General features: G+C 41.4%; 2 protein-coding genes across 2 annotated transcripts in view; one reads left to right on the forward strand and one right to left on the reverse strand.

Moving 5' to 3' along the window:
* The window catches only part of LOC130367418 (serine-rich adhesin for platelets-like), a 122,709-nt gene extending 109,759 nt beyond the window's left edge, over positions 1-12,950 (forward strand). The window contains exons 21-24 of the mRNA XM_056569836.1: positions 4,196-4,332; positions 4,620-4,738; positions 9,545-9,652; positions 11,893-12,950. Of these exons, the coding sequence (XP_056425811.1) occupies positions 4,196-4,332; positions 4,620-4,738; positions 9,545-9,652; positions 11,893-11,919 (391 nt within the window). The 3' untranslated portion in view covers positions 11,920-12,950. The remainder of the gene's footprint in view (positions 1-4,195; positions 4,333-4,619; positions 4,739-9,544; positions 9,653-11,892) is intronic.
* Positions 1-13,065, reverse strand: part of LOC130368644 (long-chain fatty acid transport protein 2-like) — a 320,594-nt gene that overhangs the window by 276,946 nt on the left and 30,583 nt on the right. The window contains exon 2 of the mRNA XM_056572594.1: positions 4,457-4,538. The gene's annotated coding sequence lies outside the window, so the exon portion shown is untranslated. The remainder of the gene's footprint in view (positions 1-4,456; positions 4,539-13,065) is intronic.

Consider the following 13,065-nt stretch of genomic DNA (forward strand, 5'->3'; position numbering starts at 1 on the left):
GCTTGTTGTTAGCCATTTCTGATTGCCTTGGAAATTTAAATTAACTTTTCAAATGACACACAGACATGTGAATAGTTAAGATCGGCTGGGGATGAAATGCTGAAACCCCCTGTAATAGTTAGTTATAGCTAGGTTAAGCATGCGGCAGCACACTTCATTCCCCGACTCAGCGCTCAATCTGACTGATAACAGAAGATTGGCACCACTATAGTGTATGGAGTATGTCTCCTGTACATAGTTAGACCTTTACTGGCTATGGCTATGACTAATGATCCGATGGAGTATCAGCACTGATACCCCAACAATGCATTAAGCTCAGCAACACATTAAAGGGGTTCTCCGGTGCTTAGACATCTTATCCCCTATCCAAAGGATAGGGGATAAGATGCCTGATCGCGGGATTCCCGCCGCTGGGGACCCCCGGGATCTTGCACGCGGCACCCCGTTGATGACACACTCCGCCCCCCAATGCAAGCCTACGGGAGGGGGCGTGATAGCCGGAGAACCCCTTTAAGCTCTTTGGGTCTATATGCTAGAAGGAGGACTGAAGGTTCCATGGGAAAGGGAATACCATGAACATTTAACCTCTTAACGACAATGGACGTAAATGTAGGTCATGATGCCGTGGTACTTAACCCCTTAAGGACCTAGGGTTTTTCCGTTTTTGCATTTTCGTTTTTTCCTCCTTACCTTTAAAAAATCATAACTCTTTCAATTTTGCATGCACCTAAAAATCCATATTATGGCTTATTTTTTGCGCCACCAATTCTACTTTGTAATGACGTCAGTCATTTTACTCACAAATCTACGGCAAAATGGAAGAAAAAATCATTGTGAGACAAAATTGAAAAGAAAAACGCCACTTTGTAACTTTTGGAGGCTTTCGTTTCTACACAGTACATTTTTCAGTAAAAATGACACCTCTTTATTTTTTAGGTCCATACGATTAAAATGATACCCTACTTATGTAGGTTTGATTTGGTCATACTTCTGGAAAAAATCATAACTACATGCAGGAAAATTTATATGTTTAAAATTGTAATCTTCTGACCCCTATAACTTTTTTATTTTTCCACGTATGGGGCGGTATGAGGGCAAATTTTTTGCGCCATGATCTTACATTTTTAGTGGTACTATTTTTGCATTGATAGGACTTATTGACTTTTTATTCATTTTTTCATGATATAAAAAGTGACCAAAAATGCACTATTTTGGACTTTGGAATTTTTTTGTGCGTACGCCATTGACCATGCGGTTTAATTGACAATATATTTTTATAATTCGGACATTTCCGCACGTGGCGATACCACATATGTTTATTTTTATTTACACTTTTTTTTATGGGAAAAGGGGGGTGATTCAAACTTTGACAGCGAGGAGGCAGGTAGGGATCCTCCGGCTGTCATTTAAGCTGTTCGGGATGCTGCAATTTCACCACGGCAATCCCGAACAGGTCCCTGAGCTAACCGGCATGGTTTTCCTTTCACTTTAGACGCGGCTTTGAAATTTGAACGCTGTGTCTAAAGGGTTAATAGTGCATGGCACCGCGATCAATGCCGCGCGCTATTAGCCACGGGTCCCGGCCGTTGTTAGAGGCCCGGGGCCCCGCGATATAGATCGGGAGTGGACTCATGACGTACACGTACGTCATGGGTCCTTAAGAGGTTAACGCACCATGAGGTACATTTACGCGCCGTCATGACCGCGAGCACCGTATCAGCAGCCAGGGACCCACCGGTAATGGTGGACAACCGCGATCGCGCGGATGTCCGCCATTAACCCCCCCAGATGTCGTGATAAATACAGATCACGGCATCTGCGGCATTGCGGTACTTTGATTGGATGATCGGATCGCCCGCATCGCTGCCACAGGGATCTGATCGTCCAGCATGGCAACCGGAGGTCCCCTCACCTGGCTCCAGCTGGCTCCCAAGGTCTTCTGCTCTGGTCTGCTTGAGCAGACCAGAGCAGAAGATCACCGATAACACTGATCAGTGCTATGCCCTATGGGGACTATTAAAGTGTAAAAAAAAAAAGTAAAAAATGTAAAATAAAAAAGTTAAAATGTTAAAAATCCCCTCCCCCAATAAAAAAGTAAATGTCCGTTTTTCCCATTTTACCCCCAAAAAAGTGTAAAAAAAAATTTATACACATTTGGTGTCACTGCGTGAATAAAAGTCGGAACTATTAAAATATATTGTTAATTATCCCGTATGGCATAAACGTAAAAAAAAAAATTTAAGAGTCCAAAATTGCTGCTTTTTTGTCAAATTTTATTCCAAAAATTTTTTTATAAAAAGATTATAAAAAGTAAAACCTAAGCAAAACTACAGATCATGGCGCAAAAAATTAGCCCTCATACCACCCCATATATGGAAAAATGAGAAAGTTATAGGTGGTCAAAATAGGGCAATTTCAAACATACTAATTTTGTTAAAATGGATTCAGATTTTTTTTTTAAGCGGTACAATTATAGAAAAGCATGTAACATGGGTATCATTTTAATCGTATTGACCCACAGAATAAGGAAAACAGGCCATTTTTACCAGAAAGTGTACAGCGTGAAAGCAAAACCTTCCAAAATTTGCTAAATTGCGGTTTTCTTTTCAATTTCCCCACATAAATAATATTTGTTTGTTGCGCCGTACATTTTATGGTAAAATAAGTCATGTAATTACAAAGTACAATTGGTGATTCAAAAAACAAGCCCTCATATGGGTCTGTGGGTGGAAATATAAAGAGAGTTATGATTTTTAGAAGGCAAGGATGAAAAAATTGGTCTGGTCCTTAAAGCGCAACTGTCATGGATATTATACCCTCCAGACTAAAACCATGATATACATGGTATAGATGATGACACTTGTAATGCAGCTATACTTTTGGCTGCCGTTTATCACACTTTATCAGCAGGAAAATAGTTTTATTGTGCGGTCAGCAACAGTCGGATAGGCGTGGCTGGGGATCGTAATGCCCCACCTCCGCCACGCCTACCCCCTGTAAGTGAGCGCTGGACCACTGTGTGATTGACATACAGGTCCGAACCCCCGATGTCCAGCCCAGCGTAACTCCACTGAGTCTTTACATATTATGTGCACGTTTATGATATACAGTGCCCGTACTCCTCTTCTCCTGGTGCCGGAGATGCGCTGCTTCTGCTTTTACTAGAGGCAGAGAGCTCGCTCCCTGCCTCTAGCACTGCGCAGGCGCACAGAGCTGCTGGCAGACAACAGGAGTGAGCGTTTTCTCTCTGCCTCTAGTGAAAGCAGAAGCAGCGCGTCTCCGGCACCAGGAGAAGAGGAGTACGGGCATTGTATATCATAAAGATGCACATAATACGTATAGGCTCAGTGGAGTCACGCCGCACATCATGGACATCGAGGGTGGGGACCTGTGTGTCAATCACACAGTGATCCCTGCGCTCACTTACAGGGGATGGGCGTGGTGGAGGTGGGGCATTGCAATCCCCGGCCACGCCTACCCGACTGTTGCTGACCGCACTATAAAACTATTTTCCTGCTGATAAAGTGTGATAAAGTGCCGCCAAAAGTATAGCTGCATTACAAGTGTCATCATCTATACTATCGTGGTATTAGTGTAGGGTATAATATCCAGGACAGTTGCAGTTTAAGGCCAAAACGTGCCTGGTCCTTAAAAAGATGTGTTTTATAAACAATCAGACATTTCACATTTATACTTATTTACTGCACTTAGCCCTAACCCTCTTAAGAAATCCTCCAATGTCCCATAAATACAGTACAAATACAATGTATACAATAAATCCTTTTAACCCCAGTACACCAAACTCCACCCTGCAAGTGCACACTGAATGATAAAAAACAGCAAATCATTGTTATGTTTAGGGATCATTTTAATTAAGCCCCATCCTATCCCAACTACAAGTTTTCATACTTCCAAAACATAAAGTAAATTGTATAACATTAAACTATGTTTTTTCACAATATAAGGTAGAATCCAGCAGTCATGCAGTAATGAAAGTATTATTTATTTCTTCAATTCACATAGTTAAAATATAAAAACAACATCCCGGGGAATCAGAGTTACGCCGTTTAAACCAACTGGTTCTTAAGAATAGTCAGTTTTTCCCATTATACAAACTCTAATTGTTCTTGATATCCTACATCTATTCACATTCTCTATCATTTATATTATGTAATGTCTTTCTTCTTATTTACAGACAAGGATCAGTTATTGCCACAGTAGAAACAACTTTTCCTCCTGCAACTACAACATATCCTAAATTGTCTCGAGAAATATTGAACAAAATAAATGTGCTTGAAGGGCTAAACCTGGAATTAGATACTCAGTCACTGTGTAAGTAGTGGACATATCAGTGGACTTCTAATGGGTTTAGCATTATTGATTATAACTTCTAATAATGTATACACTCAGTAGCAGCTTTATTAGATACACCTTTCTTATATTTGGTTGGACTCACCTCTTGCCCATAGGCTTTATACATCTACAAAATTGGCTCAAAACAATAAAAGAAAATGGAGTCCAGATTTTTACATACAGACCTACAAAAACAGAATAAAAAAATGTTGGTTCATACATACAGAGCTGTGAATTGACCCATTTTAAATAACTTATTATTTCAGATGCAAATCCTTCAGCCCCGTCCTATTCACCTGATGACAGTTCCTTCCCAGGTTATGCAGTGGCAATTATTGTCATGTGTATCCTGCTCATATTGGCTATACCTCTTGTTATAATCCTGGTGAGTACCTATATGTCCTGTGTGGATATAATTGTCATATCTAGTATATATGGTGACTAGAGATGAGCAAATTTTTGAAAAATTGGAATCGGCCGATTCACCGAATTTTGCGACATTTTCCCCAAAAATTTGTTTCGGTCCGAATTTATTAGCCATGAATTGCTGTTTCTGGCCTACAGAGAGCCTCAATAGGGGTGTAGAACACTTTGCCTTTCTGTGACACGCATAGGGTGTGTGCTGGGTTAGTGAAACAATAGAATTATTCTGTATGACATGCAGATCAGAGGCATTGCTATTAGAATCACTGTGCAGAGTGGCGCAATGACAGAGCCTGGAGGTAGCATCAGTATGAGGAGATCATATAGTGGTTGAATGACACAGTGCGGAGGTGGCGGCAGCATGAGGAGACAATATAGTGGCTTAATGACACAGCCTGGAGTTGGCGGCAGCATTAGGAGAACATATAGTGGCTGAATGACACAGCCTGGAGGCGGCGGCAGCATGAGGAGAACATTTGGTGTCAGAATGAGACAGCCTGGAGGTGGCAGCAGCAGGATCAGGAGTCCTGAAAGTGACCTGGTGACAGAGTGCTGCAGTGGCTGGCAATACCAGTAGCCGGTGACGAAGGTGGGTGAAAAATGGAGAACTTGGCATCAGACGTGTGGCATCAGGCAGGTGGCAGGATCAGAATAGTTGCTGAGGCAGAAGAAAACGGCCTCTTTTGTAAAAGTGTCTGTGTGCACAAGTATTGAGGATATGCAGTACGTAAAACATTACGTAAAATATATGGACTCCAATTTTTTTTTTAAATCAAACAAAAGGAAAGGTGTGCAAAAAACACCATATGCCACCTACACCACCAAGTATTGATGTGATGCAAAGACCTCTAAAAGGTGGAAGGGAACAAAGTATGGTCCATTGTAAGCGGTGGGGTTAAAAACTTCCCCTGTAAGGCCCTACTCTGGCATTATTAATTCCTTTCTTGGCAAGTGTTAATCGCCCAAAAAAGGGCGGCCCCACACAGAAAACTCTCCCTTTTTCCACCTACAAACACTGCAATTTCCCAGGGTTTTTAGGTGGTAATAGGGATTGGTTCCTGTGTGGGGCCACCCTTTTTAAGACGAGTAAAACTTTCCTCGAAAAGGTGGAAGGGTACAACGTATTGTCCATTGTAGCAGGTGGGGGTAAAAACTTCCCCTGTAAGGCCCTTCTCTCACACTATTAATTCCCTTCTTAGCAAGTGTTAGTCACCCTAAAAAGGGCGGCCCCACACAGGAAACTCTATTTCCACCTAAAAACCCTGGGAAATGGCAGTGTTTGTAGGTGGAAATAAGGTGAGGTTCCTGTGTGGGGCTGCCCTTTTTAGGGTGAGTAACACTTGCCAAGAAGGGAATTAATAGTGCGAGAGTAGGGCCTTACAGGGGAAGTTTTAACCCGCACCAGTTACAATGGACCATACATTGTTCCCTTCCACCTTTTAGAGGTCTTTGCATCACATCATTACTTGGTGGTGTAGGTGGCAAATGGTGTTTTTGCACACCTTTCCTTTTGTTTGATAAAAAAAAAAATAATTTGGGTCAAAATATTTTATCCTAAGCATATTATTAAAAGTTACGTTTTACGTAATGCATACCCTCAATATTTACTTGTGGTCTGATGCGGAGGAATGTCTGTAACTGGGGAGCAGCGCCTTAAATATGTTTAGCACTATCCATATTAGTAAAGTGTTGTTGTGGCACCATGGTCAATCTACTCTGATGCATCAGGCATTGGTGGGTGGAAATCCTGGCTGATCCATGCCTGATTCATCTTCACAAAGGTCAGTCTCTCCACATTTTTCGTGGACAGACGAGTTCACCTTAGGGTTACTATGGCCCCCCGCCACACTAAACACCCGCTCTGATGGCACACTACTGGCCAGGCAGGACAGCTTTTCCAGGGCAAACTCTGCTAGCTGTGGCCACAAATCAAGTTTGGCTGCCCAGAAGTCCAGCAGATCTTCAAGGTGTGTTGGCATGGTATGTCAAGGTATGCCACCATCTGCTGCTTCAGGTCCTGCTCCAGGTTTACCTGCTGCTGCTTAGTTTCTCCACTATGCGGGTGAAGAAAGCTACTCATCAGCGACTGTAGATTCAGGCTGCTGATGATGGAACTGCTACTGCTCCTTCCACCCCACCCCTCCACAGCAGACATGGCAGTGGAAGGTGAGTGCAGAGGGCCCCCTGAGTCAGACCTGCTAGAGGATGGACAATGGCACAGATAGGCAACGGCCAACTGACTAGGTAGGATGTCTCTGTAGTAGGTCAGTTTGTCCTCCCTCTCAGTGGGTGTAAAAAGGCCCCCATTTTGTGCCGGTAGCGAGGGACCAATAAGGGGGAGAGCCAGATGTCATCCCACTGCCGAATGGGGAAAATTCAGCAGTCACTACGCAAGCAAGTGAGCATGCATCGTGCCATTTGTGCAAGTGACTCAAAGGGACTCTCTGCCTACATCTCCACTGCATACTGCCACAGTGTGTCTAGGTCCTGTGTCTCGCCTTCCTCATAACCCTCTAACTCCTCTAGCTGCTCCTGCTCCTCCTCTCCTGTCAGATGACAAGAAAAACCGCCCATCTTGCGAAAACTAAACTGTGCTCCACTCTCCCCCTCCCCCTCCTCCGTAAGATAATTCTGTGGGGGAGGGAACAGCATAGTACAGAGGCATTGGGAGGGCAGGGACTGCTCCCGGGCCATGCCAACTGAGGATTGTGTCTGAGGAACCCACTGACTGTTGACTGGGGGTGTCAGATATCACTTGAGATGAAGTGGATGACCGTGTTAAACAATCGATGAAGGCAGATGGGTTGCTTGTCGAAACTGGGAGCTCACAACACCTACAATTACGTCTGGAGAGAGGAATGGCTGGACCGCTGCCATGAGGAACTTCCCGGGTGGCGTCTGTCTATCCGGTGGAAGTGCAATATGGACATTTTTTTTAATTAAGTTCCTCTAAATGAAGACGCTTGTCACCAAGTATTTTAATAGGTTTTATTTGCAATGCATTTCGATCCCGGAAATGGATCGAAACGTGTTGAAAATAAAATCCTATTAAAATACCTGGGGACCAGTGCCTTCATTTAGAGGAACTTTATTTCCAAAAATGTCCATATTTCACAGTATCTAGGCCCTTAAGACTTTAACAGGAACAAAAAGTACACCCATTAGATGTATGTATGTGGTATGCACTTATGAGGGGAGGACAATGTGCTCCAGTACACTTAAAACAGTATTTGTGTAAAACACTAGCCGGTGTGTACTTTTGGCAGGCCTTTCACATTATCTAGGCCCTTAAGACTTTAACAGGAACAAAATAGTACACCACTGAGATATACATATGTGGTATGCACTTATGAGGGGAGGACAATGCGCTCCAGTACGCTTAAAACAGTATTTGTGTACAACACCAGAAGTACACACCAGTGCTGCAGCACACAGTCGCTGTGTACTACACCCAAAATTGCACTCTTTCTCAATCTCACTCCCTTTCATCTCAGTGCTTCAAGGCAAAATTTGGGCTTGAGGTGAATCGCTGCTGTTCTGTGCAACTCACTGCTCTCTGTCCCTCTCTGTAATAGAACACTGCACTGAGTGGGAGGTGAATCGCTGCTGTAAAAATGCTTTTCTGTGCAACACACACTGCTCTCTGTGCAACAGAACGCTGATGTGACTGGGAGGTAAATCACTGCTGGAAAAATGCTTTTCTGTGGAACACACAGCACGGTCTGTCCCTCTCTATGTCTCTGCAATAGGCTGAAGTGACTGGCCGCAAGATGGCTGACATAGTGCTGCCACAGGGGTGGCTGGCTGCTGATAGGCTGCATCCTGCATGTGATTCAGGGTCATCCTGCCGACCATTGTTCCCGCCTTCCCAGGATTCCTTGCCCCATGTTCTAACATGTGGATCCACCATTTTAGATGCCCTGGAACCTGGGCGGCACTAAATGGAGTTTAATGAAGTGATTTGCGCAATCGAATTGCGGCGATATTCGCATTCGTTGCAAATAAAATTTTTCACAAATTGTGTACCATGATAAATTCCTGACCACTGCAAAAAGTTAACCAGACTATGGCATAGCTACACAATTAAAAAAAAAAAGCTTCTAAACCAAAAGGCCCATTGAAAAGTCTCTAAACAGCAACTGCAACATATTGTGCAATAAATCAACACCACAAAAAATACAGGATAAAACCAACAATAAAATTCCCCGATCATGTTTTTTTCTCTATATGTAACTGAGGGTATCTGGTTCATAAATAGAAACACATGGCTTTCACAGTCATATAGATGGGTGCAGTAAGCCCTGTGAAAAGCTACCTGTCAGGATAATCATGTATTGTGAAGTATCGGGTTATATTTACTTAACCACATAACAAAGTTAAAACCAGTGCCCTTTGTAAACAATGTATGCACTGACAGAGGTTTTTCCATAGACTTAAAAAAAAAAAAGCAAATGATAAGGTTAAAAATAAAAAATGTTACCAAAAATTTTTTTTTTACTTTACACTGTGAGAACATAGCCTCATGGTGTCTAGTTGCATGCTTTTTTTTTTATTTTATTTTTTTAGATGAAATGATCAGTAATATTTAGAGTACAAAGCATTTCTAAATGTGGTTTGTGTTTGCTTTCTTTGAAAATATATATATTTTTTTATTACAAAAATCTGTAGATTGTTATTGTATGGGAACATACAGTATATATGTGCTTTCAGACAGCAGCTTTAGATGTTGTTCAAAAGGTTAACTAAATCTCTTCCTTCCCATTGTTAGGCTTTAAAAACAGATTTATGTCGGAAACTTGCCAAGGTTTGTTCTCTGAAGAGTCCGTATGAGCGTTATGAGGGAGTTAATTTTGGGTCTGCCCTCGCAAGTTACAAGGTAAGAACATATTAATTTCTAGTTTCAGGTCTTTCTCCAACACATAGGGGAGATTTATCAAAACCTGTCCAGAGGAAAAGATGAAGAGTTGCCCATAGCAACCAATCAGATCGCTTCTTTCATTTTGCAATGGCCTTGTTAAAAAGGAAAGAAGCAATCCGATTGGTTGCTATGGGCAACTCAGCAACTTTTCCTCTGGACAGGTTTTGCTAAATCTCCCCCATAGTTTTAGTAATTTTTCATGCAGTGACACCTCTTAAAAAGACCACTTCTTTGAAAAGTAAAGATGTAGACCGGATTTTTCCATAAAAGATGTTCAGTTGCCTTTTATCCTATGGATTTTGGCTGCATGTTTCACTAAATATACTGTAGATATTGGTAACTTGTACATTACAGCCCAAGTAAAGTAAAGGGACATCTTTTCTGAATTACCCAACAAGAGGCATATCTTTGGTAAAGGGGTGTGTCTGAAGATGCAACGCCATACATTTAGTCTGTCTAGTCTAAGTTTACACCAATCTGGACCTCTATTCCTAGAAGTTACATTTAGACAGTGCTTACAATAGACAGCAAATATAGTGCTCTGCTGGAGAATCTTTCTGTACACAAAAGTGAACAATAGTAACAGTTGCTTTGACCACAGCTACATTTTGTCACAAACAACCCCTACCTCACATAATTATTTAAAGGGGTACTCCGGCACTCAGACATCTTATCGCCTATCCAAAGGATAGGGGATAAGATGCCTGATCTCGGGGGGGTCTCGCCACTGGGGACCCCCGTGATCTTGCACGCAGCACCCCGTTAGAATCAGGCATCACCTGAAACTACAGATACTGGAAGCCTGTGCTAGCATTTCTCCTGCGGTATTGCGATCAGTGTGTGAAGAGTGGGAGAAGAGGGTTGCATTGACAATCCAACACAATGGGCAGCACATTGAACACATTTTATAAGTGGTCAGAAACTTGTAAATAACTCATGAATGAATAAAGTTATGTTAAAACCAAGCACATCATTGTTTTTCTTGTGAAATTCCCAATAAGTTTGATGTCACATGACCCTCTTCCTATTGAAAAAACAAAAGTTGGATTCAAAATGGCCGACATCAAAATGGCCACCATGGTCACCACCCATCTTGAAAAGTTTCCCCCCTCACATGTACTAATGTGCCACAAACAGGAAGTTAATATCACCAGCCATTCCCATTTTATTAAGGTGTATCCGTATAAATGGTCCACCCTGTTCACTTATCCACAGGATAAGTGTTTAATAGCTGAGAGCCTTATCACTGGGACCACTGCCGATCACAAGAATTGTGGGTTTGAACAGAGGGGCAGTTGGGCATGCCATTCCCATTCAACTGTAAAAGACTAAGAAAGAAACTATACTCAGCTATGTCCATCAGTCTCAAAGTTGAAAGAAGCAGCAGTGCCCAACCACTGCTCCATTGTAACAGAGAAAACACAACTCTTGTTCCTATGATCAGTGGGGGTCCACATGGCTAGGGTCCTAGTGATCACACACTTAACACCTATCATGTGGATAGATTTTAGGTACATTTTCATTGGCCTACTCTGGTTTTTAATTTATTGTAATACTATACCACTACATGTTTTGAGATTGAACCAAATGGTTCCAAAAGTGTAAGCATACAAGTGGACTTGTCTTTACTCTGTGACCAATATGCAATATGTTTTTACTTTTAATAAAGAGTGGATCGAAGACTGTTTTGAACTTGAATTTCTCCAAGTTAGAGTGCTTTCACACTACAATTGTAGTGTACGGTTGCTGGATCCGATTGGGAGGGGCGAAAACCGTCTGCTCCTGTATCCCAGCCGGATCCAGCCTGAACCCCATTCATTTAAATGAGCTGACCGGAGTCAAACGCTTACTCCGGTTGTCTCATTTTTGCCCATATACAGTTTTCTGACCGGACCTAAAACCGTGGTATACCACTGTTCTAGGTCCGGTCAGAAAACCGTATTTGGGGAAAAATGAGACAACCGGAGTCAGCGTTTGACTCCGGTCGGCTCATTGAAATGAATGGGGTTCAGGCTGGATCCGGCTGGGATACGGGAGCAGACTGTTTTCGCCCCTCCCAACCGGATCCAGCAACCATACACTACAATCGTAGTGTGAAAGCACCCTTATATGTGCAGTAAATTTAAGATCAGGCAAAGGAAAAAGGAACACTTGTTAATTCAAACTTTGGTAAATGTATTTTCTTTACTCTTTTCTAGACTCACTCGTACGATTTACCACGCTGATCGTCACAAAAACCATCTGCATTACATACAAAATCCACCAAGCTTCAATAATCATCTCCAAAGTTAAATCATTGCTTTTTAACAAACAAGGGGTTTTTCCATGGAAGAATTTACTACAATAATTTATCTTATTAGACATTTTTTTTTTCCAAAAATGTGTGTTTTATTTGATTACATTTTATCATTCATTTATCTTAGGTCATGTTAAAGAAGTCAGCATTGGAAATTACCAAAATTTCTATTTAGCCTTGTGAATCCCAGCTTCATCACCACAGTACAATCCCTGACAAATCTTTTCGCACACAAAATCCTTATCTGTTTCTTTCTTTAAATTGATATAGAGGAGGAGGATAAGGCATCTTTTTATATTTTATATTTATATTATTTTATATGTTAGCTGTAGTTTTCAGCAGGCTGAAATACATACACAGTAACAAGTCCTGCTTGTGTCTTCTTTTGGGAACCACTAATGAGATTCCAGGTAACCCTGGCTGAGAGTTCGTCATTTATGCTTTTACTGTTACCATTGTAATACAGGCATAATAGATATACTGAAATTCTTTTACTTAGTCTTCCATAGATCTCACTAAGACTATGTCCCTCCCACTAATTTACCATTTCCCTCCCATTGTGATGTTGACACCAACAACACAATAAGGGTCCCAATTCACTAGGAGATTCTGCAACATGATGGCAAAAAAATCATCTGTATTTATAAGTGTTTCTAATATTTGATAGTAAGTTGTATACTGTATAATTATTGCATTTACATAAATGTTGTACATTGTATGACCAACTAAAAATTTACCAAGTGCACCACTATGATTTCTCACCCTATATGATGACTGGATAAACAGTCAGAGAGGTTAAAGATGAATATGTGGGGATCATATGAAAGGATTTCTATTAAGCAGAAATGTTATTTATTATATAGTTTCTTATTTTTTTTTATTTAAATAGACCAAAGAGGGGCAATGTACATTGAAATAAAAAATAAAAAAAACAGCGCAATAAAAGTGGAATGAAATGCCAATGATGTGCCCACTTGTTGACGTTTTTATATAAATAAAAACAGAAAAGGATTTACAGCTCCATACAGATTGAGTTTATAGACCTAACTTTACCTCTCTATTCCTCACATTCAAA

This window comes from Hyla sarda, chromosome 4, assembly GCF_029499605.1.
Source record: "Hyla sarda isolate aHylSar1 chromosome 4, aHylSar1.hap1, whole genome shotgun sequence".
NCBI lineage: Eukaryota > Metazoa > Chordata > Amphibia > Anura > Hylidae > Hyla > Hyla sarda.